The sequence below is a fragment of the Dendrobates tinctorius genome, unplaced genomic scaffold (assembly GCF_039654945.1).
Source record: "Dendrobates tinctorius isolate UK_male_01 unplaced genomic scaffold, ASM3965494v1 ptg000173l, whole genome shotgun sequence".
NCBI classification, from domain to species: Eukaryota; Metazoa; Chordata; class Amphibia; order Anura; family Dendrobatidae; genus Dendrobates; species Dendrobates tinctorius.
Window position 1 is genome coordinate 9,839,153 of NW_027361840.1, and position 27,384 is coordinate 9,866,536.

Consider the following 27,384-nt stretch of genomic DNA (forward strand, 5'->3'; position numbering starts at 1 on the left):
GAGTAGGCCCTTGTTGCCCCTGGTAACCAATCAAATTCAAGCTTTCATTTTCTGATTCTTGATGATCCCAATAATCAATCATTTTCCAGCTTTCGTACTAACCGTAACCAATCAGAGTTCAGCTTATATTGTAGAGTGCAATGTTGGGAAAAAAATCTGGTTATGTGAGAAATAAGAGGATGTCCGAGGACGGCGGCTGCTTCAGTCTGACTCATTAGACGTCTGAGCGCAGATGGTCGGGTTCTGTGTCTTGGTTTTCATTTTAGTGTCACCATGAAACTTGTTACTTTTTTCAGTTTTGTCATCATTTCCTTTAATGGCCATTTTACATGTATGTGGTATTGAGGCGGATGCATCCAATCCTGCCAAGTGTGATTGATACTGACTGCTAAGCCACGTATCTAATCCTCTCCTGTGTGATACTATCTGCTGAGCCGTGTATCTAATCCTCTCCTGTGTGATACTGACTGCTGAGCCATGTATCTAATCCTCTCTTGTGTGATACTGACTGCTGAGCCGTGTATCTAATCCTATCCTGTGTGATACTGACTGCTGAGCCGTGTATCTAATCCTCTCTTGTGTGATACTGACTGCTGAGCCGTGTATCTAATCCTCTCCTGTGTGATACTGACTGCTGAGCCGTGTATCTAATCCTCTCCTGTGTGATACTGTCTGCTGAGCCGTGTATCTAATCCTCTCCTGTGTGATACTGTCTGCTGAGCCGTGTATCTAATCCTCTCCTGTGTGATACTGTCTGCTGAGCCGTGTATCTAATCCTATCCTGTGTGATACTGACTGCTGAGCCGTGTATCTAATCCTCTCCTGTGTGATAATGTCTGCTGAGCCGTGTATCTAATCCTCTCCTGTGTGATAATGTCTGCTGAGCCGTGTATCTAATCCTCTCCTGTGTGATACTGTCTGCTGAGCCGTGTATCTAATCCTCTCCTGTGTGATACTGACTGCTGAGCCGTGTGTCTAATCCTCTCCTGTGTGATACTGTCTGCTGAGCCGTGTGTCTAATCCTATCCTGTGTGATACTGTCTGCTGAGCCGTGTATCTAATCCTATCCTGTGTGATACTGACTGCTGAGCCGTGTATATAATCCTCTCCTGTGTGATACTGTCTTCTGAGCCGTGTATCTAATCCTATCCTGTGTGATACTGACTGCTGAGCTGTGTATCTAATCCTCTCCTGTGTGATACTGTCTGCTGAGCCGTGTATATAATCCTCTCCTGTGTGATACTGTCTTCTGAGCCATGTATCTAATCTTATCCTGTGTGATACTGACTGCTGAGCCGTGTATCTAATCCTATGTGATACTGTCTGCTGAGCCGTGTATCTAACCCTATCCTGTGTGATACTGTCTGCCGAGCCGTGTATCTAATCCTATCCTGTGTGATACTGACTGCTGAGCCGTGTATCTAATCCTATCGTGTGTGATACTGACTGCTGAGCCGTGTATCTAATCCTATCCTGTGTGATACTGACTGCTGAGCTGTGTATCTAATCCTACCATGAGTGATACTGACTGCTGAGCCGTGTATATAATCCTCTCCTGTGTGATACTGAATGCTGAGCCGTGTATCTAATTATATCCAGTGTGATACTGACTGCTGAGCCGTGTATCTAATCCTATCCTGTGTGATACTGTCTGTTGAGCCGTGTATCTAATCCTATGTGATACTGACTGCTGAGCCGTGTATTTAATCCTCTCCAGTGTGATACTGTCTGCTGAACCGTGTATCTAATCCTATCCTGTGTGATACTGACTGCTGAACCGTGTATCTAATCCTCTCCAGTGTGATACTGACTGCTGAGCCGTGTATGTAATCATATCCTGTGTGATACTGACTGCTGAGCCGTGTATGTAATCCTATCCTGTGTGATACTGACTGCTGAGCCGTGTATCTAATCCTATCCTGTGTGATACCGTCTGCTGAGCCGTGTATCTAATCCTATCCTGTGTGATACTGTCTGCTGAGCCATTTATCTAATCCTATCCTGTGTGATACTGACTGCTGAGCCGTGTATCTAATCCTCTGCTGTGTGATACCGTCTGCTGAGCCATGTATCTAATCCTATTCTGTGTGATACTGACTGCTGAGCCGTGTATCTAATCCTATCCAGTGTGATACTGACTGCTGAGCCGTGTATCTAATCCTATCCTGTGTGATACTGACTGCTGAGCCGTGTATCTAATCCTATCCTGTGTGATACTGACTGCTGAGCCGTGTATCTAATCCTATCCTGTGTGATACTGACTGCTGAGCCGTGTATCTAAGCCATCATGCAGTGTTGCAGCTCTCCTTATGACGGATTCAGAGAATGGGTGTAATTATTTATTAAACTGTAACAAGCTATGAAATAATGTCTTCTGTCTATAACCACAAACTACACAGATTTTTATTACTCAGCGGTTTCTTTTGCGTCTAAGGGCAATGCAAAGAGTACCTGCAGTCCTATGTAACATTACACTGGGTACAGATAACAGATTGTGTGATAATGCAGTCCTATGTAACAGTACACTGGGTACAGACAAAATGTCAGGGGATACCCGGGGTTGAAGTGAAAAGCATCCTACCTTACATAGGACTGCAGGCGACATCTACCACTCTGTTCCTCCTTTCAACAAATTCAACTCTGCCAAAAGTTTTATGGACTCGTGCACATGTTTCTTCTGCAGACCTCCCACTAGTGGAAATGGTGGGGTAAGGCTACAGATTTCACACTCTGCATTGCAAAGCGTGACATCCACATCACATACACATGCCGATGGTTTCAGCTCCACAGCGATATTATGGGAGGTCATTTCCAGGATCACCTTCTCTGACTGGCCGAGAGGTTTGATCTTGCAGATCCTGCTGCATCTTACTGTTTTCCACTACCTGTGACACGGGAATCATGTCCGGTCTGTCGCTCTCTCGACCTTCCACCTGATGCCCCGGGATGTGTAGAAGTACGGCTATTTGTAGCCAAGTTCTTACTGTCCGTCCCTATCGTGAAGGATCGGGGGGAGCCGGACCTCTCAGAGTTATTTTGTACCATTTTGCCTCCAGTTCCTTTCCACTCCTGTAAAAAACGTAGAATTTCTTCGGAAGGGCCGATAATCTTCAGCGATCTGGGGGCTGTTTTATATGAACAGATGTTACGTTGGAGTAAATCGTCCTCTACTTTATTAATTTCTTCTTTCGAGTCAGTCACCAACTCAATGTTTTCTGCTCGAAGGAGATTTTGATAATTGTCAAAAATGGTTTTAATTTGATCACAAGCCATGTTAAAGTGTTCTGGTTTCTCTGGTGGCCGTGAGGTCAGCGTGATGCTGGTGAAGCCTTCGTAGTCCTCTTTCTTTATATCAACACTGTATTGTCTTAGGATCGGTTCAATCGTCTTTCGCTCGAATGCTTGTACATATCTGAAGACGGTGTCGTCTACATGGAAGCTAACGGGCTCGGAGAGCTTCTGACCATGTGTTGGCGATGTTGCTCCAGAACCTGCTGCATCCTGCTGTCTTCCTGTGACGTGGGTATCCTGTCCGGTCTCTCGCCTTTTCGACCTTCCACCTGATGCCTCGGGATGTGTAGACATCTCTTTAGTTGTAGCCAAGTTCTTACTGTCCATCCCTATGGCGGAGGATTGGGGGAAGCCGGACTTCTCAGAGTTACTTTGCACCACTTTGCCTCCAGCTACTTTCCACTCTTGCAAAAAGTTTAGAATTTCGTCTGAGAGGCCGATAATCGTCAGCGATCTTGGGGATGTTTGAAACAAACAGATATTACGTTTGAATAAACAGTCCTGTATTTTAATAATTTCTTCTTGCGAGTCCATTGACAACTCAATGTTTTCTGCTCGAAGGTATTTTTGATAATAATCAAAAATTGTTTTAATTTGATCACAAGCCAATTTAAAGCGTTCTGGCTTCTCTGGTGCCCGTGAGGTCAGAGTGATGCTGGTAAAGCCTTTGTGGTGTTCTTCATTTATATCAGTATCATGTTCTCTTAGAATCGTATTAATCATCTTTCCTTGGAATCTTCCTACATATCTGCAGACTGCACCGTCTGCAAGGAAGCTAACGGGCTCGGAGACTTTTCGGACAGGTGTTGGCGCCATCGCTGTCCTTGTAGGTGTCTCACGGGAACTCGTCGTTGTAGCGGAATGATGGGTTGGACTCTTTGTATTTCTTGTGACATTATCTTGTGCCAAGTGTCCTCTTTCTTCAGACTGTCGTGTGTTGAGACGGGATGATGATGATGACCCGCGTTCTGGGGTTAGAGGAACATTCTGGGGTGCTCTTCGGCCCATCTCTTCTGACAGATGTTTTCTTGCTGTAGGCTCCAGTGGGGAGAATTGTTTCTCTATAGGTTCCTCTCTAGAGAGGATTCCATACAGATCCATGCGACATCTTCCCAAATCACTGAAGTCCCCTTTGATGGTGAGTACTAAGCCTTTCTCTTTGTAAATACAAAGCCTGTGCCGCTCCAGGAGCCTCTTTACCTCGGACATATTGCGGAAATGTGACAAGTCCAAGAACGTTGTAATCGGCATGGAGAACTGCAGCGAAAGAAACAATGAAAAAAAGTGTAATATCAACTGAAAGGGTTAAAGATGATCGTCCTCTAAATAGAGAAAAGTTCGGCAAATTTCTCACATACTTTGCTTCAATTCCTCACTTGCTGTAAACGGATGAAAACATTCCTGTTTACAGTCAGAGGCTGCAACCAATCCTCACCTTGTCCTGATGACACAAGAGAAGCTTCGTTACAATGTATCAGTACAGGTAACATTGCAGCTTCTGAATGCACAAATCATTGACAGCAAGCAGGTGTTGGAAATGGTGAGAAGTATTGAAGCATACAGTTAGGTCCATATATATTTGGACAGAGACAACATTTTTCTAATTTTGGTTCTAGACATTACCACAATGAATTGTAAACAAAACAATTCAGATGCAGTTGAAGTTCAGACTTTCAGCTTTCATTTGAGGGTATCCACATTAAAACTGGATGAAGGGTTTAGGAGTTTCAGCTCCTTAACATGCGCCACCCTGTTTTTAAAGGGACCAAAAGTAATTGGACAATTGACTCCAAGGCCATTTCATGGACAGGTGTGGGCAATCCCTTCGTTATGTCATTCTCAATTAAGCAGATAAAAGGCCTGGAGTTGATCTGAGGTGTGGTGCTTGCATTTGGAAGGTTTTGCTATGAAGGAAACATGCGGTCAAAGGAGCTCTCCATGCAGGTGAAACAAGCCATCCTTAAGCTGCAAAAACAGAAAAAACCCATCCGAGAAATTGCCACAACATTAGGAGTGGCAAAATCTACAGTTTGGTACATCCTGAGAAAGAAAGAAAGCATTGGTGAACTCAATGCAAAAAGACCTGGGCGCCCACGGAAGACAACAGTGGTGGATGATCGCAGAATAATCTCCATGGTGAAGAGAAACCCCTTCACAACAGCCAACCAAGTGACCTACACTCTCCAGGAGGCAGGCGTATCAATATCCAAATCTACCATAAAGAGAAGACTGCAAGAACGTAAATACAGAGGGGTCACTGCACGGTGCAAGCCACTCATAAGCATCAAGAATCAAAAGGCTAGACTGGACTTTACTAAAAAACATCTAAAAAAGCCAGCACAGTTCTGGAAGAACATTCTTTGGACAGATGAAACCAAGATCAACCTCTACCAGAATGATGGAAAGAGAAAAGTATGGCGAAGGCGTGGTACAGCTCATGATCCAAAGCATACCAAATCATCTGTAAAACATGGCGGAGGCAGTGTGATGGCTTGGGCATGCACGGCTGCCAGTGGCACTGGGTCACTAGTGTTTATTGATGATGTGACACAGGACAGAAGCAGCCGGATGAATTCTGAGGTATTCAGAGCCATACTGTGTGCTCAGATCCAGCCAAATGCGGCCAAACTGATTGGTCGTCATTTCATACTACAGATGGACAATGACCCAAAACATAAAGCCAAAGCAACCCAGGAGTTTATTAAAGCAAAGAAGTGCAATATTCTTGAATGGCCAAGTCAGTCACCTGATCTCAATCCAATTGAGAATGCATTTCACTTGTTAAAGACTAAACCAGACAGAAAAGCCCACAAACAAACAGCAACTGAAAACCACCGCAGTGAAGGCCTGGCAGAGCATCAAAAAGGAGGAAACACAGCGTCTGGTGATGTCCATGAGATCAAGACTTCAGGCAGTCATTGCCAACAAAGGGTTTTCAACCAAGTACTAGAAATGAACATTTTATTTACAATGATTTAATCTGTCCAATTACTTTTGGTCCCTTTAAAAACAGGGTGGCACATGTTAAGGAGCTGAAACTCCTAAACCCTTCATCCAATTTTAATGTGGATAACCTCAAATGAAAGCTGAAAGTCTGAACTTCAACTGCATCTGAATTGTTTTGTTTAAAAATTCATTGTGGTAATGTCTAGAACCAAAATTAGAAAAATGTTGTCTCTGTCCAAATATATATATGGACCTACAGTTGTGGTCAAAAGTATTGACACCCCTGCAATTCTGTCAGATAATACTCCGTTTCTTCCTGAAAATTATTATTATTTATTGTTATAGCGCCATTTATTCCATGGCGCTTTACATGTAAGGAGGGGTATACATAATAGAAACAAGTACAATAATCTTAAACAATACAAGTCATGACTGGTACAGGAGGAGAGAGGACCCTGCCCGCGAAGGCTCACAATCTACAAGGGATGGGTGATAATACAGTAGGCGAGGGTAGAGCTGGTCGTGCAGCGGTTTGGTCGATCGGTGGTTACTGCAGGTTGTAGGCTTGTCGGAAGAGGTCGGTCTTCAGGCTCTTTTTGAAGGTTTCGATGGTAGGTGAGAGTCTGATATGTTGTGGCAGAGAGTTCCAGAGTAGAGGGGATGCGCGAGAGAAATCTTGTATGCGATTGTGGGAAGAGCAGATAAGAGGGGAGTAGAGAAGGAGATCTTGTGAGTATCGGAGGTTGCATGCAAGAAAGTACCGAGAGACGAGGTCACAGATGTATGGAGGAGACAGGTTGTGGATGGCTTTGTATGTCATGGTTAGGGTTTTGTAATGGAGTCTCTGGGCAATTGGGAGCCAGTGAAGGGATTGACAGAGGGGAGAAGCTGGGGAATAGCGGGGGGACAGGTGGATTAGTTGGGCAGCAGAGTTTAGAATAGATTGGAGGGGTGCGAGAGTGTTAGAGGGGAGGCCACAGAGCAGGAGGTTGCAGTAGTCAAGGCGAGAGATGATGAGGGCATGGACTAGGGTTTTTGCAGATTCTTGGGTGAGGAATGAACGGATTCGTGAAATATTTTTGAGTTGAAGTCGGCAGGAAGTGGAAAGGGCTTGGATATGTGGTTTGAAGGAGAGATCAGCGTCAAGGATTACTCCGAGGCAGCGAGCTTGTGGGACTGGGGAGAGTGGGCAGTCATTTACTGTAATTGATAGGTTCGTAGGGGGGGTCATGTGAGATGGGGGAAAGATGATGAATTCTGTTTTGTCCATGTTGAGTTTCAGAAATCTAGCGGAGAAGAAGGATGAAATAGTGGACAGTAGAGATGATACTGAAAGCCATGAGATTCTATGAGCTGTCCCAGGCCAAAGGTGTAAATAGAGAACAGCAGGGGCCCAAGGACTGAACCTTGTGGGACTCCGACAGATAGGGGGCGAGGTGAGGAGGTGGTGTGTGAGTGGGAGACGCTGAATGTCCGGTCTGTTAGGTATGATGAGATCCAGGATAGGGCCAAGTCTGTGATGCCAAGGGATGAGAGGGTCTGTAATAATAGGGAATGGTCCACTGTGTCAAAGGCAGCCGACAGGTCCAGGAGGAGGAGGATTGCAAACACAAATTCTTTGTTATTATTATCTTCATTTAATTTGTCTTAAATGAAAAACACAAAAAGAATTGTCCTAAAGCCAAATTGGATATAATTCCACACCAAACATAAAAAAGAGGGTGGACAAAAGTATTGGCACTGTTCGAAAAATCATGTGATGCTTCTCTAATTTGTGTAATTAACAGCACCTGTAACTTACCTGTGGCACCTAACAGGTGTTGGCAATAACTAAATCACACTTGCAGCCAGTTGACATGGATTAAAGTTGACTCAACCTCTGTCCTGTGTCCTTGTGTGTACCACATTGAGCATGGAGAAAAGAAAGAAGACCAAAGAACTGTCTGAGGACTTGAGAAACCAAATTGTGAGGAAGCATAAGCAATCTCAAGGCTACAAGTCCATCTCCAAAGACCTGAATTCCTGTGTCTACCGTGCGCAGTGTCATCAAGAAGTTTAAAGCCCATGGCACTGTGGCTAACCTCCCTAGATGTGGATGGAAAAGAAAAATTGACAAGAGATTTCAACGCAAGATTGTGCGGATGTTGGATAAAGAACCTCGACTAACATCCAAACAAGTTCAAGCTGCCCTGCAGTCCGAGGGTACAACAGTGTCGACCCGTACTATCCGTCGGCGTCTGAATGAAAAGGGACTGTATGGTAGGAGACCCAGGAAGACCCCACTTCTTACCCCGAGACATAAAAAAGCCAGGCTGGAGTTTGCCAAAACTTACCTGAAAAAGCCTAAAACGTTTTGGAAGAATGTTCTCTAGTCAGATGAGGCAAAAGTAGAGCTTTTTGGGCAAAAGCATCAACATAGAGTTTACAGGAGAAAAAAAGTGTCATTCAAAGAAAAAAACACGGCCCCTACAGTCAAACATGGCGGAGGTTCCCTGATGTTTTGGAGTTGCTTTGCTGCCTCTGGCACTGGACTGCTTGACCGTGTGCATGGCATTATGAAGTCTGAAGACTACCAACAAATTTTGCAGCATAATGTAGGGCCCAGTGTGAGAAAGCTGGGTCTCCCTCAGAGGTCATGGGTCTTCCAGCAGGACAATGACCCAAAACACACTTCAAAAAGCACTAGAAAATGGTTTGAGAGAAAGCACTGGAGACTTCTAAGGTGGCCAGAAATGAGTCCAGACCTGAATCCCATAGAACACCTGTGGAGAGATCTAAAAATGGCAGATTGGAGAAGGCACCCTTCTAATATCAGGGACCTGGAGCCGTTTGATGGAATTTTAGACCATTCTTCTTTGGCAGAACATTGTAAGAAACTCATTGATGGTTACCAGAAGCGGTTGGTCGCAGTTATTTTGGCTAAAGGTTGTGCAACCAAGTATTAGGCTGAGGGTGCCAATACTTTTGTCTGGCCCATTTTTGGAGTTTTGTGTGAAATGATCAATGTTTTGCTTTTTGCTTCATTCTCTTTTGTGTTTTTTCATTTAAGACAAATTAAATGAAGATAATAATACCAAAGAATTTGTGTTTGCAATCATTTTCAGGAAGAAACTGAGTATTATCTGACAGAATTTCAGGGGTGTCAATACTTTTGGTCACAACGGTAACTGTATTAGAAAATCTACATAACTTGCAATAAAAATCCAAATACTCAGCAAAGAAGTAGTAAGATCAAAAGGGTCACACGTAATGCTAGATGATTGGGGTCTTGGGATGTTATACATGATTCCCCCAGCGTCAGATTTCCCCTTCAGAAACTAGCAGAGTCTGGGAATTGGACCATACTGGCTCATTGAGAAGGTTACACTATATGTAAAGTTATTGTACCAACTATAAGATTCACCTGTGAAAGAAACAATTAGTGAGAAGGTGCATGGACACTTACCTGTGAGTCATGAGGTTGAGGACGCCTCACCTCCAGCGGGTGGCTGCAGTCATGTATTATCAGATTGTGGTGACGGCTCAAAACTCTCTTTGCCACTATAATTGAAAAAAAAATGTTAATACGTGCAGTGAAACAGAGTGGACACAGGAGAGCTAAATATAGTGAATGGATTGAGCTCTGTGTGTCTCTCCATGTAGTATACGGGCTTGATGTGAGCTCTGCATGTCTCTCCCAGTAATATAGGCTGGATGTGAGCTCTGCATGTCTCTCCCAGTAATATAGGCTGGAGATGAGCTTTGCATGTCTCTCCCAGTAATACTGGCTGGATGTGAGCGCTGCATGTCTCTCCCAGTAATACTGGCTGGATGTGAGCGCTGCATGTCTCTCCCAGTAATACTGGCTGGATGTGAGCGCTGCATGTCTCTCCCAGTAATACTGGCTGGATGTGAGCGCTGCATGTCTCTCCCAGTAATACTGGCTGGATGTGAGCGCTGCATGTCTCTCCCAGTAATATAGGCTGGAGATGAGCTTTGCATGTCTCTCCCAGTAATACTGGCTGGATGTGAGCTTTGTATCTATCTCCTGGTAATATAGGATGGATGTGAGCTCTGTGCGCCTCTCCCAGTAATATAGGCTGGGTGTGAGCTCTGCGTGTCCCTCCCAGTAATATAGGCTGAATATGAGCTCTGTGTGTCTCTCCCAGTAATATAGGCTGGATGTGAGCTCTGTGTCGCTCTCCTGGTATTATAAGCTTGATATGAGCTCTGTGCATCTCTCCCGATACTATAGACTGAATGTGAGCTCTGTGCAGCCCTCCCAGTAATATAGACTGGATGTGAGCTCTGCAATTCGCTCCCAGTAATATAGGCTGGATGTGAGCTCTATGTGTCCCTCCCATTAATATAGGCTGGATGTGAGCTCTGAGTGTCCCTCCCATTAATATAGGCTGGATGTGAGCTCTGAGTGTCCCTCCCAGGAAAATAGGCTGGATGTGAGCTCTGTGGCTCTCTCCCAGTAATATAGGTTGGATGTGAGGTGTATATCTCTCCTATTAATATAGGCTGGACTTGAGGTGTATGTCGATTCCAGTAATATATGCTAGATGTGAGGTGTGTGTCTCTCCAAGTAATAAAGGATGCATGTGAGTTCTGTGTTTTTTTCCAGTAATACAGGTTGGATATGATCTCTGTGCAGCCACTGAGATTAGTGTAGCTGCGATCTGTAGTGCTGTTTAGGACAGGGTCACCCTTGAGAGTGCAATGTGAGAAACTCGTGTGACTCTCTCACTTCAATACTCGGGACCGGACTGTGCGGCTGAATGTATTTCTATGCAGCTGAACGCTCTGGTCCTTAGTGCCAGGTATTGAAGTGCGAGTTTCTCGCATTGCACTCGCAAGTGTAACCCTGGCAGTAAATGAGTGTGTGTGTTGTCCAGCTGGCGAATTCAGCTCCCCACTTTGGACTGGACCACACCCCACTAGACTTCCCAGGTTACTGCTAATAGCTGCCAGACATAGTTTTTACTCTGGTTTGCTGTGGCTTCTCAATCCTGTTTTGTCTGTTGGATTCTTGTTCTACCAGCTGCCCATTTACTGACTATTTTTCTGCCTTCTGATTTTGTACCTTGTCTGTTCTCTTCATTCTGACACTGCTGCAAGCCACCTCCACAGGCAAGCAGCCCACTCTGTGGCCCCAATCCTGGAGCCCCTGTTCAGGTGTTAAAGGGTGAAGGCCAGGACAACTCCTGGGATCCATTAGACTAATGGCTAGTGCTAAGCCATTTTTTTGAGATGCCAGACGACCACTGACAGAGCCCCATTAAAAGGAGGTGCAAGTAATTTAAATACAACCCACTTCCACTCCATGCAAAACTTATTTTTGGGTTCTAAAAACTGACACATAACAGAATCCAGACAAACCCCATAATAATATTAAATAATTAAAGGAGTCCTTCTGCTTATGTTTGCCACAGTCATGCAATAGATTCATTTTGGACATTAATCCCTTTTGTATGTTTTTAAATCGGAACAGACAAATTGGCTTTGAGAGCACAGGTGTGAACAGAGCGTAACAGACACTTGGCATCAGCAGAAAATGATATAACATTGTTAATAAAGATAATTTGGAATGTTGCCTAAGTTTGCATTTAGGAAGCAATGAAAAAATAAACTTCTATGCAAAGGTGAATATAAAAATTAAATTTAAAATATTTTAATTTATGAGAATTTAGGGATATTCCATCTACAAACTGAAAAAAATTTCAATATTCTCCATTTTCATACGTGTAAAGACGTCAGCAAAATAATAGACAGAGAGCGCCACCTTTGTGTACAGGTTGTGTGCAGTATTGCAGTTCAGTTCTATTCACTTCCATGGAGCTGAGCTGTAATACTAGATACAATCCACGGACAGCTGTGGCGCTGTTTCTTGGGTGGAAGCAATTATATCAGGTCTGCTGTTACTCCTCCTCGAGGCAGCCCTAATGCCTCTCCTCCACCCCCGTTAGGTCTAGGAGACGGACATGCTGGATACTGTGAGGGGTCTCAGTACAGAGAAGCTCGTATAACTGGTAATGATTGGAATCTTACTGGAACTCGGGCTACGTGAGCCCGGACACAAAGTACAAGATTGTGCGGAAAAATGAATGAAGTGAAGGAATGAATGGGGCCATGTGAAGCTTGGAGTCATTGTACTTGATGTAGGAGTCATTTTTTGTACATTATTGCATTCAATGCAGCTAAAATAAAACATAATGCAACTTAATAAATAGCACGGATTAAATAAAAAAAAAAAATGTCCGTTTGCTGTATACAGCTCCAGTGCAGACCTATGCTTACATCCAGCACACAAACCCTGTGGAAAGCAGTCAATTTCCCTTCCATCCAATCCCCACTTCTTAGTAATATACATTCAAGAGGATAGAGAAGGACGACTACAGCGGGAATATCTGCTGTTACCACAGAGACACATGAGTCTGCAGAGGAGCTGCATACATAAAACCAGAGGAGACTTGTAATCAAAGCCATAAGTTGCTTCATTTCTCATCCCTCGGACCACTTCTTACACGTCAGACCCTGGATCTTGTCTAACACCAGAGCCATTTGAATATAATCACCTTTTTCGTCTTTAAACTCCAGTAAGGCCACGCCGTCCTCCTCTGTGGGGTAATGAGCAGTGACTTCGCCGTCGCCGCCATGTTTTTCTTGCAGGAAGTGTATTAAAAGCTTATCTCTGATGAGATCATCGTCATCGCTCTGATGGCGGGGGAGACCGGACACTTTAAGAACTTGTGTAGCCATGAAAACGGCAGATGACACAGGGTCTAATCCAAAAAGAGATATCCCCAGATTAATCCCAGCTTGGATCATATCATGACAGGGAGTGGAGAAAATGCCAAGAAACTCCACCTCACTGCATCTTATATCAGAGCGGTTACCAGGGATGTGAGACCGGACAACCCCATTAAAAGACCCCCAGATGTTAAGTAGCATATCCAGGACTAGCAACAGGCTTAGAAAGTTCAGTTCAATGTCGCGAAGGCCGGTGTCACACGTCAGTGTCTCCGGTACGTGTAGTGACAGTTTCCTCACGTATCGGAGACACTGACACAAGTAGACACGTCAAAATGAATGTGTCTCTGCACATGTCAGTGTTCATGGGAGTGCACAGTCCGCAAAAGTGCTGAACACGTGCACACGGAGAGCAGTTCACACAGTCCTCCGTGCTCACGGATGGCCGCTGGGGAAGAAGTGCTATTGTAAGCGCTGTTCCTCTGCGGCTGGTGCTGAACGCAGCTGGTCATTCTTCTCTCCTGCTCTGCCGGCAACAGCGAGCAGGAGAGAAGAATGAATGAAAACCCGACGTGGGGTCCCCCTCTGTTTGTGAACCAACCTGACTAAAGTTGACAGCTGGGGGCTGCTATTCTCAGGCTGGTAAAGGGCCATTGATCTTGGCCCCCACCCAGCCTAAAAACAGCAGCCCCCAGCTGCCCAGAAAAGGCTGGAGATTTGCCTGGTTCTTCCCACTTGCCCTGTAGTGGTGGCAAGTGGGGTAATAAGGGGTTAATGTCAGCTTTCTATTGTAAGGTGACATTAAGCCCAGATTAGTAATGGAGAGGTGTCAATAAGACACCTCTCCATTACTAATCCTAGAGTTATTCAAGGTTTAAATAAACACACACATAATAAGAGTGTTACACCCGGTCCCCATCGTGGCGCTGCGCTCAGGTCTGCCGCTGTTACACCTGACCCCCGTCCAGGCCTGCCGCTGCTCTCCGTTCTGGGCACTCACCTCGAGCCTCTCATGCTGCTGCTCAGTGTTCTGTCCTCCCTCCTCCTCCTGTGAGGAGATCTATAGCTAAGGCTATTAGGGCACGCCCACCAGCTCTCTTGCCTTCTTAAAGGGGCGGCGTGTATTATTCAAAAAATGCAATCAACCAATGGCAGAGCACTGGCTGCTATTTCTGGCCTCTCCGCCCTAGGGAGAGCGCTGGAGCAATGAGTATCTACCATTGGTTCACATGCTAACCTGGCTGTGCTGCATCTGCAGTCTGTGCATTGTCTAATGCTCTCTATTTCCACAGCATATCAGTATCCTGTGTTACATCAGCAACCATCTGGGCCTAAGCCATCCCGTTCTGCCTACAGCCATCTGAGTCCAAGGACTGTGTGAAGGTCACTGGAACCGACTCCTTACCAGCTAACCGGATCCAGGACCCAGCGCATTACGGACTCTGCTGTAACTTTTATCCCTTTTGGTCCCGCTGGGACAGCTGCCATGTGTTCGGGGGTCTAACTGGAGGTAGCAACTGTGTCCTCTGGGTATTCCATTCTGAATACCTGAGGGGCTTTACTACGGGTGCCCGGGGCTCACTAGTCACGCCCCCTTCAGAGCCGCCGGGACCGTGGTCCCGAGGTTCCACTTAAAAAATAAAAACGAATGTGAACTTCACCATCTCTGCCTCTGCTTCCATTCGTTACAAAGAGCGAAGTATTTTAATGAAAGAATACACCACACACATTGTTTAAATATTTATTACAGTCCTAATTCCATTCCGATGCCCTCGTTCTCTTGTAGTAAAAAAAAAAAAAGTGATAATAATAAACCAAAAATATACATTACCTGTCCGGCGCTCAGCCAGGTCCCACGGCGTAATCCATCTTGGGGGTTAATCAGTTTACAGGCAGAGCGCTGCTAACACAGCTGCTCCTACTGTAAACTACTGTAGAATGAATGGAAGCAGAGCGCAGACTCCGTGATGAGCGGTGACATCACTGCTAGTTACTGAGCATGCGCTGGCTGCTTCCATTCATTCTACAGTAGTTTACATTTGGAGCAGCTGTGTTAGTATTCTTTCATTAAAATACTTTGCTCTTATGGTGTGTGTTTATTTAACCCTTGAGTAACTCTAGGATTAGTAATGGTGTCTCTATTACTAATCCGGGCTTAATGTCACCTTACAATAGAAAGGTGAAATTAACCCATTATTACCCAACTTGCCACCGCTACAGGTCAAGTGGGAAGAACCGGGCAAAGCTCCAGAATAGGCCCATCTAACAGATGCACCTTTTCAGGGCAGCTGGGGGGGCCAAGATCAATAGCCCATTACCTGCCTGAGAATACCAGCCCTCAGCTGTCAGCTTTAGTCAGGTTGGTTGTCAAAAAGGGGGGGGGGGGAACTCCACGCCATTGTTTTTTAATTATTTACTTAAGTTTCGTCTGCTTGGTTCACAAACAGAGGGGGACCCCACGTTGGGTTTTCATTCATTCTTCTCTCCTGCTTACTGTTGCCGACAGTGCAGGAGAGAAGAATGACAGCCGCGTTCAGTACCAACCGCCGGGGAACAGCGCTTACTGTAGCGCTTCTTCCCCAGCGGCCGTCCATGTGGTCCAGATGAGGCACACGGTTGTACCACGTATCCACACGGACAGCTCCGGTACCGTGTTATCTGGACGTGTGAGACCGGCCTAAAGGGGACCTCCACCTTTAGGCTGGAGTCACACACAACGAATAAAAAATCGGTCCCATTTTAACGGTACGAAATCGCACAAAGGTTTCTTGCCCAGGGATCCGTCTGTCATCCCATTTTCCGGCGATGAACCGATTTTATTCGCATCTAAGCATCAAATTGACATCCAAAGCCTGATGCTCTTTCCTGTTGACCTGGAGAAGTCTTGCGATTTAATCGCAGGTCACATGTGTGGTGCGTTTTCAATGGGATTTTTAATCGCATCCATAGACTTGCATTGTCGAATCCAATCCGAAAATCGGTGACAATCGCAGTATGCTGAGATTGTCTCGGTCCGAGGAACGGATCCGATAAAAAAAACGCATGATGGGAGCAGCACCATAGCATAATATTGGGACGAATGCAATGCGATTTTTTTATCGCATTGCATTCGTCCGATTTAATCGCTAGTGTGACTCCGGCCTTAGACATTTATAGGTATATCTGAAATGATTGAGTGTTCACCATCTAGGACCTCTATTGCTATAAAAGCCTCCAAAGCTGTATATATAGAGACTGGCGGTGCAGGGATAGCTGTATATATAGAGACTGGCGGTGCAGGGATAGCTGTATATATAGACACTGACGGTGCAGGGATAGCTGTATATATAGAGACTGGCGGTGCAGGGATAGCTGTATATATAGAGACTGACGGTGCGGGGATAGCTGTATATATAGGGACTGGCGGTGCAGGGATAGCTGTATATATAGAGACTGACGGTGCAGGGATAGCTGTATATATAGGGACTGACGGTGCGGGGATAGCTGTATATATAGAGACTGGCGGTGCAGGGATAGCTGTATATATAGGGACTGACGGTGCAGGGATAGCTGTATATATAGGGACTGACGGTGCAGGGATAGCTGTATATATAGAGACTGGCGGTGCAGGGATAGCTGTATATATATAGAGACTGACGGTGCAGGGATAGCTGTATATATAGGGACTGACGGTGCAGGGATAGCTGTATATATAGAGACTGACGGTGCGGGGATAGCTGTATATATAGGGACTGACGGTGCGGGGATAGCTGTATATATAGAGACTGGCGGTGCAGGGATAGCTGTATATATAGGGACTGACGGTGCAGGGATAGCTGTATATATAGAGACTGACGGTGCGGGGATAGCTGTATATATAGGGACTGGCGGTGCAGGGACAGCTGTAAATATAGAGACTGGCGGTGCAGGGATAGCTGTATATATAGACACTGACGGTGCAGGGATAGCTGTATATATAGAGACTGGCGGTGCAGGGATAGCTGTATATATAGAGACTGACGGTGCGGGGATAGCTGTATATATAGGGACTGGCGGTGCAGGGATAGCTGTATATATAGAGACTGACGGTGCAGGGATAGCTGTATATATAGGGACTGACGGTGCGGGGATAGCTGTATATATAGAGACTGACGGTGCGGGGATAGCTGTATATATAGGGACTGGCGGTGCAGGGATAGCTGTATATATAGGGACTGACGGTGCGGGGATAGCTGTATATATAGACACTGACGGTGCAGGGATAGCTGTATATATAGAGACTGACGGTGCGGGGATAGCTGTATATATAGGGACTGGCGGTGCAGGGACAGCTGTATATATAGAGACTGGCGGTGCAGGGATAGCTGTATATATAGAGACTGACGGTGCGGGGATAGCTGTATATATAGGGACTGGCGGTGCAGGGATAGCTGTATATATAGAGACTGACGGTGCGGGGATAGCTGTATATATAGACACTGACGGTGCAGGGATAGCTGTATATATAGAGACTGACGGTGCGGGGATAGCTGTATATATAGACACTGACGGTGCAGGGATAGCTGTATATATAGAGACTGACGGTGCAGGGATAGCTGTATATATAGAGACTGACTGTGCGGGGATAGCTGTATATATAGACACTGACGGTGCAGGGATAGCTGTATATATAGAGACTGACGGTGCAGGGATAGCTGTATATATAGAGACTGACGGTGCAGGGATAGCTGTATATATAGAGACTGACGGTGCAGGGATAGCTGTATATATAGGGACTGACGGTGCAGGGATAGCTGTATATATAGACACTGACGGTGCAGGGATAGCTGTATATATAGAGACTGACGGTGCAGGGAGAGCTGTATATATAGAGACTGACGGTGCGGGGATAGCTGTATATATAGAGACTGGCGGTGCAGGGATAGCTGTATATATAGAGACTGACGGTGCGGGGATAGCTGTATATATAGGGACTGGCGGTGCAGGGATAGCTGTATATATAGAGACTGACGGTGCGGGGATAGCTGTATATATAGACACTGACGGTGCAGGGATAGCTGTATATATAGAGACTGACGGTGCGGGGATAGCTGTATATATAGACACTGACGGTGCAGGGATAGCTGTATATATAGAGACTGACGGTGCAGGGATAGCTGTATATATAGAGACTGACGGTGCGGGGATAGCTGTATATATAGACACTGACGGTGCAGGGATAGCTGTATATATAGAGACTGACGGTGCAGGGATAGCTGTATATATAGAGACTGACGGTGCAGGGATAGCTGTATATATAGGGACTGACGGTGCAGGGATAGCTGTATATATAGACACTGACGGTGCAGGGATAGCTGTATATATAGACACTGACGGTGCGGGGATAGCTGTATATATAGAGACTGACGGTGCAGGGAGAGCTGTATATATAGAGACTGACGGTGCAGGGATAGCTGTATATATAGGGACTGACGGTGCAGGGATAGCTGTATATATAGACACTGACGGTGCAGGGATAGCTGTATATATAGAGACTGACGGTGCAGGGAGAGCTGTATATATAGAAACTGACGGTGCAGGGATAGCTGTATATATAGGGACTGACGGTGCAGGGATAGCTGTATATATAGAGACTGACGGTGCGGGGATAGCTGTATATATAGGGACTGACGGTGCAGGGATAGCTGTATATATAGAGACTGACGGTGCAGGGATAGCTGTATATATAGAGACTGACGGTGCAGGGATAGCTGTATATATAGAAACTGACGGTGCGGGGATAGCTGTATATATAGGGACTGACGGTGCAGGGATAGCTGTATATATAGAGACTGACGGTGCGGGGATAGCTGTATATATAGGGACTGACGGTGCAGGGATAGCTCTATATATAGAGACTGACGGTGCAGGGATAGCTGTATATATAGAGACTGACGGTGCAGAGATAGCTGTATATATAGAGACTGACGGTGCAGGGATAGCTGTATATATAGAGACTGACGGTGCGGGGATAGCTGTATATATAGAGACTGACGGTGCAGGGATAGCTGTATATATAGAGACTGGCGGTGCAGGGATAGCTGTATATATAGAGACTGACGGTGCAGGGATAGCTGTATATATAGAGACTGACGGTGCAGGGATAGCTGTATATATAGACACTGACGGTGCAGGGATAGCTGTATATATAGAGACTGACGGTGCAGGGATAGCTGTATATATAGAGACTGACGGTGCAGGGACAGCTGTATATATAGAGACTGGCGGTGCAGGGATAGCTGTATATATAGAGACTGGCGGTGCAGGGATAGCTGTATATATAGAGACTGACGGTGCAGGGATAGCTGTATATATAGAGACTGACGGTGCAGGGATAGCTGTATATATAGAGACTGACGGTGCAGGGATAGCTGTATATATAGAGACTGACGGTGCAGGGATAGCTGTATATATAGAGACTGACGGTGCAGGGATAGCTGTATATATAGTGTGACGCCTGTGACGCCTCTGGCTAATACGTCCAAGAGTGGACCCTCTGGGTCGCGGATCCGGAGCCCCTGGGCCGAGCGCACCTGGTGAAGACCGACCCCTGTACAGGGATCGTTAGGGGCAGGACCGCAGGGGGCGGAACCGCGACAGCCGGAGCCAGCAGGGACGACTCGGAGGACAGGCAGACAGAGCAGGAATAGCGGGGTGGAAAGGCGGAAGGTAATGGCTAGGAGACTACAGGAAAGGTTCAGCGGGGACCACGGGGAGGAGACAGACAGACGGAAATGGACCAGGGAAAGGGCAGACAATGAGAACAGCAAGGATAGGCAGGGTACACTAGAAAAGGTATGGCCGATGGGTGCTGAAAGTCACAAACAATCACCAGGCGCCCTCAGAATAGAGCGGACGCCTGATATATGCGGAGACCGGAAGTGCGCCCTACAGACCCTCCCCTAGCGACGCCCCCTACCAACAGAAGAGGCCGGGGGAACGCGCGTGCGCGGCCTAAGACCGGCGCGGTTACCCGTAGCAGAGCGGTGAGCAGCGCGGAAGAGCGCGCGGACAGGGGGACGCAGGTGAGAGGAAGCTGCGGCGGGCACCGCCGCTGAAGGGGCATCGGCGGGCACGGCCGCCGATGTCACAGTACCCCCTCCCATATGTCCTCTCCTTCTGAGGTTGGTCAGAAATCTTTTCATGATAAGGGGGGCATCGACATTCTCTCGGGGCTCCCAGGACCTCTCCTCTGGGCCAAAACCCTTCCAGTCGATAAGAAAAAGAGTCTTACCCTTGACCCTTTTCATAGCCAGAATGTCCTTTACTTCAAAGACATTGTTAGAACAAATTGGCGAGGGAGGGGACATGGAGGTTGGTTGGAACCGATTCAAGACCACAGGTTTAAGGAGCGAGATATGGAAGGCGTTAGGGACCCAGAGTGATGCCGGCAACCTCAATTTGTAGGCTACTTTGTTAATGCGCCCAAGTACTTCAAAAGGCCCGATGTACCGAGGACTTAATTTGTAAGCAGGGACTTTCAGGCGGATATGTTTGGTAGAAAGCCAGACTTTGTCCCCGGGATGGTACGGGGGTAGATCCCTTCGTCTCTTGTCCGCGTGTTTCTTAATTCGGATGTTGGCTAGCTCGAGCGCCTCTCTGGTCTCCTTCCAAATTTGCGAAAACTCCTTGGCGAGAGTGTCTGCTGCAGGAACTCCCGACGATGCGGAAAAGGGCAAAGGAACCCCAGGATTTAGCCCAGTTACCACAAAGAACGGTGTCTTGGACGTTGATTCGCTGGAATGATTATTATGAGCGAATTCCGCCCAAGGTAGAAGAGAGACCCAATTATCCTGATGGGCGTTAGAAAAGTGGCGTAAGTAGGTGGTCAGAATTTGGTTAATCCGTTCCACTTGGCCGTTGGTTTGAGGATGATACGCTGAGGAGAAGTCGAGAGACGTGCCCAGGAGCCGACAGAGGGCCCTCCAGAATCGGGAAGTAAACTGGACCCCTCGATCGGTCACGATTCGCAGAGGAAGACCATGTAGCCTGAACACGTGGTGGATAAAGATCTCGGCCAACTTTGGAGCAGATGGCAGTCCGACCAAGGGAATAAAGTGGGCCATCTTGGAAAAGCGGTCTGCGACGACTAAGATGGTAGTACATCCAGCAGAGCGAGGCAGATCAGTCACGAAATCCATGGCGATTTGCTGCCAAGGGGCCTCTGGCACAGGCAACGGATGAAGGAGACCGGAGGGCAGAGTCCTTGGAACCTTGTTCTGAGCACAAGTCCTGCAGGAGGCTACAAAGTCCTTTGCATCCTGGTGGAGAGAGGGCCACCAGTAATACCGGGAAAGAAGCAAAAGAGTCTTCTTAATCCCAACGTGCCCAGCAACCTTGGAAGAATGTCCCCAGCGCAGTACTTCCAGACGTTTGTTTGAAGGGACGAAGGTCTTGCCAGGCGGAAGGGTAGAGAATCTCACGGGGGCCACGGAGATAACTTTGGCCGGCTCGATAATATATGATGGATCCTCCTCCTTCTCCGGTGGCTGCAAAGACCTGGAAAGCGCATCAGCCTTGATGTTCTTACTGCCGGGCCGGAAGTGGAGCTTAAACTCAAAACGGGAAAAATACAGAGCCCACCTGGCTTGTCTGGAGTTGAGTCTCTGGGCAGATTGCAGGTAGGCCAGGTTCTTGTGGTCCGTGAAGATAGTAAAGGGATGCACTGCCCCCTCGAGCAGATATCGCCATTCCTCCAGCGCCATCTTAATGGCCAATAATTCCCGGTCCCCAATGGAGTAGTTGCCCTCCGCCGGAGAAAAGGATTTGGAGAAGAACCCGCAGGGGACTAAACGTCCAGATGGAGCCTGTTGGGAGAGAACCGCCCCAGCTCCAGTGGAGGAGGCATCAACTTCCAGGATGAAGGGCCTACTAGCCACTGGACGGTGTAAGATCGGAGCAGAGGCAAACGAGCGTTTCAGGGCAAGAAAGGCGTCCTCGGCTTCGGAAGACCAGACGTTAGACTTCGTCCCCTTACGGGTCAGGACCGTGATGGGCTTGGTGACTGTAGAGAAGTGGGGTACAAACTGTCGGTAATAGTTAGCGAAGCCGAGGAAACGCTGGATGGCCTTTATGCCAACTGGACGAGGCCACTGGAGTACCGCGGACAGCTTCTCCGGATCCATCTTAAGACCGGAATCCGTGATGATATACCCCAAAAAGGGTAACGCTGTTTGCTCGAAGAGGCACTTCTCGATCTTGGCGTAAAGACGATTTTCTCGAAGGCGCTGCAGGACCATGCGTACACTTCTCCGATGGGAGGAGAGGTCGGTCGAGAAAACGAGGATATCATCCAAATACACCACCACGCAGGAATAGAGTAGGTCCCGGAACACCTCATTTACGAATTCCTGAAACACCGCCGGAGCATTGCAGAGACCGAACGGCATGACCAAGTATTCATAATGGCCGTCCCGGGTATTGAAGGCCGTCTTCCACTCATCCCCCGCTCGGATTCGGATTAAGTTGTAAGCTCCCCGCAGATCCAACTTCGTGAAGATTCTGGCCCCCCTCAGCCGGTCGAAGAGTTCAGGAATCAGCGGGAGCGGGTACCGGTTTTTAACAGTGATGTTGTTCAGGCCCCGGTAATCAATACAGGGTCGCAGGGACCCATCTCTCTTCCGGACGAAGAAGAAACCTGCGCCCGCAGGGGACGAGGACTTCCGGATGAACCCCTTGGCCAGATTCTCCTGTATATATTCCGACATAGCCGAGGTCTCTGCTGGGGACAAAGGATAAGTTCTCCCTCTGGGAGGAGTGGCTCCGGGAACCAGGTCGATAGGGCAGTCATAGGAGCGATGAGGGGGTAAGGAGTCCGCCTCCTTTTTGCTGAACACATCGGCAAACGTGTGATAGGGTGCGGGTAGGCCCGGAAGGTCGGCAGGCTTCGAGCATGGACGGGGACGAGTGAGAGCCCGTAGGCAGTGCTCCTGGCAGGAGTGCCCCCAACGGAGAACTTCCCCAGAGCGCCAGTCAATCACCGGCTCGTGCCGTCTGAGCCAGGGTAGCCCTAGAAGAACAGCATGGGCTAGTTGTGGCAGGACATAAAAGGCTATCTTTTCGAGGTGGAGAGCTCCGATTTGGAGGTCTACTTCGACGGTAACCATGGTGATGAGTCCGGGTAAAGGTTTACCATCAACGGAGGAAATAGCGCGAGGGTTCTTCAATACCAACACCGGAATCTGGAGTTTGTCAACCTCCTCCTGGCGGATGAAATTACCGGCAGCACCCGAGTCCACATACGTCTCCACAGATCCACGCTCCCGACCTGTAATTAGCAAAGCTGAAAGGGTAAGGGGAAGAGAGGAATTTTGATCACCTAGGGGGTCCTCTCTTACCTGACCTAGGTGGAGGCATTTCCCGACCTCTCTGGCTTCTCCGGACAAGAACGCACAAAATGGTTGGCACCTCCACAGTACAGGCAGAGACCCTTGGTCATCCTCTCCCTGCGGCGTTGCTCGGACAGTCTGACACGATCAATCTGCATAGGCTCAGGAGCGGTACTAACAGGAGATACGGGGACACGGGGGACAGGAGCCTGATACAGCCTAAAGGACCTTCTCTCTCCGACTGCCTCTCGATCGCGCTCCTGAAAGCGTAGATCAATGCGAGTGGCCAGCGAAATAAGGTCCTCCAGAGTGGTGGGGGTGTCTCGCCCGGCAAGCTCATCCTTGATCTTACTGGAGAGGCCTCTCCAAAAGGCTCCCACAAGAGCCTCATTGTTCCACCCCAACTCTGAAGAGAGGGTCCGGAAGCGGATGGCGTATTGCCCCACTGTGAGGGAACCCTGGCGGAGGTTAAAAAGGGCCTCCGTGGAGGATGCTAAGCGACCCGGTTCATCGAATATCTTGCGAAAGGTTTCCAAGAAGGTCTGTATACTTAACACTACGGGGTCATCTCTCTCCCACAAGGGGTTCACCCAGGACAGGGCCTCACCCTCGAGATGGGACACAATGAACGCCACCTTGGCGCGGTCAGTGGGGTACTGAAGGGGGGCCAGCTCAAAATGTAGCCTGCATTGATTTAGAAAACCCCGGCATAACTTGGGATCTCCGCTGTACCTGGGGGGTTTACCCAGACGGGGAGCCGGAGTAGAGACTACGTCCGGGGAGGAAGTTGCAGCGGCAGCAGAGGATTGCAGAGCAAGCAATCGATCATCCACGGATGCCATGTAACCTAAGATGTGGGATTGAGCGTCGCGCTGCTGCGCGAGCTCCTGCTGGAGGCTGACTAAGAGGGGAGCGTGCCCGGGGTCAGAGGTCTGCAGGGCGGACAACCGGGTGTCCATAGACTTCATAAAGGACATTATCCGGGTCTGATTTTCACGAAGAAAAAGCAATTCCTTTTGTGTGGCGGCTGCGGCACCGGCGGGATCCATGGCCTGGTGATACTGTGACGCCTGTGACGCCTCTGGCTAATAGGTCCAAGAGTGGACCCTCTGGGTCGCGGATCCGGAGCCCCTGGGCCGAGCGCACCTGGTGAAGACCGACCCCTGTACAGGGATCGTTAGGGGCAGGACCGCAGGGGGCGGAACCGCGACAGCCGGAGCCAGCAGGGACGACTCGGAGGACAGGCAGACAGAGCAGGAATAGCGGGGTGGAAAGGCGGAAGGTAATGGCTAGGAGACTACAGGAAAGGTTCAGCGGGGACCACGGGGAGGAGACAGACAGACGGAAATGGACCAGGGAAAGGGCAGACAATGAGAACAGCAAGGATAGGCAGGGTACACTAGAAAAGGTATGGCCGATGGGTGCTGAAAGTCACAAACAATCACCAGGCGCCCTCAGAATAGAGCGGACGCCTGATATATGCGGAGACCGGAAGTGCGCCCTACAGACCCTCCCCTAGCGACGCCCCCTACCAACAGAAGAGGCCGGGGGAACGCGCGTGCGCGGCCTAAGGCCGGCGCGGTTACCCGTAGCAGAGCGGTGAGCAGCGCGGAAGAGCGCGCGGACAGGGGGACGCAGGTGAGAGGAAGCTGCGGCGGGCACCGCCGCTGAAGGGGCATCGCCGGGCACGGCCGCCGATGTCACATATAGAGACTGACGGTGCAGGGATAGCTGTATATATAGAGACTGACGGCGCAGGGATAGCTGTATATATAGAGACTGACGGCGCAGGGATAGCTGTATATATAGAGACTGACGGCGCAGGGATAGCTGTATATATAGAGACTGACGGTGCAGGGATAGCTGTATATATAGAGACTGACGGTGCAGGGATAGCTGTATATATAGGGACTGACGGTGCAGGGATAGCTGTATATATAGGGACTGACGGTGCAGGGATAGCTGTATATATAGAGACTGACGGTGCAGGGATAGCTGTATATATAGAGACTGACGGTGCAGGGATAGCTGTATATATAGAGACTGACGGTGCAGGGATAGCTGTATATATAGAGACTGACGGTGCAGGGATAGCTGTATATATAGAGACTGACGGTGCAGGGATAGCTGTATATATAGGGACTGACGGTGCAGGGATAGCTGTATATATAGGGACTGACGGTGCAGGGATAGCTGTATATATAGAGACTGACGGTGCAGGGATAGCTGTATATATAGGGACTGACGGTGCAGGGATAGCTGTATATATAGGGACTGACGGTGCAGGGATAGCTGTATATATAGACACTGACGGTGCAGGGATAGCTGTATATATAGGGACTGACGGTGCAGGGACAGCTGTATATATAGGGACTGACGGCGCAGAGATAGCTGTATATATAGAGACTGACGGTGCAGGGATAGCTGTATATATAGGGACTGACGGTGCAGGGATAGCTGTATATATAGGGACTGGCGGTGCAGGGATAGCTGTATATATAGGGACTGACGGTGCAGGGATAGCTGTATATATAGGGACTGACGGTGCAGGGATAGCTGTATATATAGGGACTGGCGGTGCAGGGATAGCTGTATATATAGAGACTGGCGGTGCAGGGATAGCTGTATATATAGGGACTGACGGTGCAGGGATAGCTGTATATATAGAGACTGACGGTGCAGGGATAGCTGTATATATAGAGACTGACGGTGCAGGGATAGCTGTATATATAGAGACTGACGGTGCAGGGATAGCTGTATATATAGAGACTGACGGTGCAGGGATAGCTGTATATATAGAGACTGACGGTGCAGGGATAGCTGTATATATAGGGACTGACGGTGCAGGGATAGCTGTATATATAGGGACTGGCGGTGCAGGGATAGCTGTATATATAGGGACTGACGGTGCAGGGATAGCTGTATATATAGAGACTGACGGTGCAGGGATAGCTGTATATATAGAGACTGGCGGTGCAGGGATAGCTGTATATATAGAGACTGACGGTGCAGGGATAGCTGTATATATAGAGACTGACGGTGCAGGGATAGCTGTATATATAGGGACTGACGGTGCAGGGATAGCTGTATATATAGGGACTGGCGGTGCAGGGATAGCTGTATATATAGAGACTGACGGTGCAGGGATAGCTGTATATATAGGGACTGGCGGTGCAGGGATAGCTGTATATATAGGGACTGACGGTGCAGGGATAGCTGTATATATAGAGACTGACGGTGCAGGGATAGCTGTATATATAGGGACTGGTGGTGCAGGGATAGCTGTATATATAGGGACTGGCGGTGCAGGGATAGCTGTATATATAGGGACTGACGGTGCAGGGATAGCTGTATATATAGGGACTGGCGGTGCAGGGATAGCTGTATATATAGGGACTGACGGTGCAGGGATAGCTGTATATATAGGGACTGACGGTGCAGGGATAGCTGTATATATAGAGACTGACGGTGCGGGGATAGCTGTATATATAGAGACTGACGGTGCGGGGATAGCTGTATATATAGGGACTGACGGTGCAGGGATAGCTGTATATATAGAGACTGACGGTGCAGGGATAGCTGTATATATAGAGACTGACGGTGCGGGGATAGCTGTATATATAGGGACTGACGGTGCAGGGATAGCTGTATATATAGAGACTGACGGTGCAGGGATAGCTGTATATATAGGGACTGACGGTGCAGGGATAGCTGTATATATAGAGACTGACGGTGCAGGGATAGCTGTCCTATGTATATCCATCTATCTCACATTTATGGCCCTATATACAGTGCAGTTCCCGGTGCCGTCGCTCGCTGATTGGCTGATGACAGTTGTATCTACAGAAGCCTCCTGGGGGAAGATGAGACCCCCGAGATCCGTCCATACACCTGAAAACTCCCCTAGAGGAAGTACCCAGCCCCCTCATCTAGGAGCCGGCCGACCCCCGGGCCCTCACCTCAGCGCTGCTCTCCGGGTGCTGCAGCTCGGGAAACTCCAGCCCTCAGCACCGACGTCACGGGTCTGAGTCCTGCGAAAAGTGAAAGTGAAAACTGCCAAGGTCTC

At 48.1% G+C, this 27,384-nt stretch overlaps 1 protein-coding gene across 4 annotated transcripts; it reads right to left on the reverse strand.

Moving 5' to 3' along the window:
* Positions 1–2,326: 2,326 nt before the first annotated feature.
* LOC141054040 (uncharacterized) lies at positions 2,327–27,384 on the reverse strand. Of its 4 annotated transcripts, none has more exons than XM_073551199.1 (4): positions 27,278–27,384; positions 12,798–13,004; positions 9,683–9,777; positions 2,327–4,548 (listed from the first exon to the last, which is right to left on the reverse strand). In XM_073551199.1, the coding sequence occupies exons 2-4, from the start codon at positions 12,979–12,981 to the stop codon at positions 2,869–2,871; spliced, it is 1,959 nt and encodes a 652-aa protein (XP_073407300.1). In that variant the 5' UTR covers positions 12,982–13,004; positions 27,278–27,384; the 3' UTR covers positions 2,327–2,868. The 4 variants fall into 4 exon arrangements, with proteins under 4 accessions (XP_073407300.1, XP_073407299.1, XP_073407302.1 ...); XM_073551198.1 differs by lacking the exon at positions 27,278–27,384 and adding an exon at positions 13,973–14,070; XM_073551201.1 differs by lacking the exons at positions 12,798–13,004; positions 27,278–27,384 and adding an exon at positions 13,973–14,044.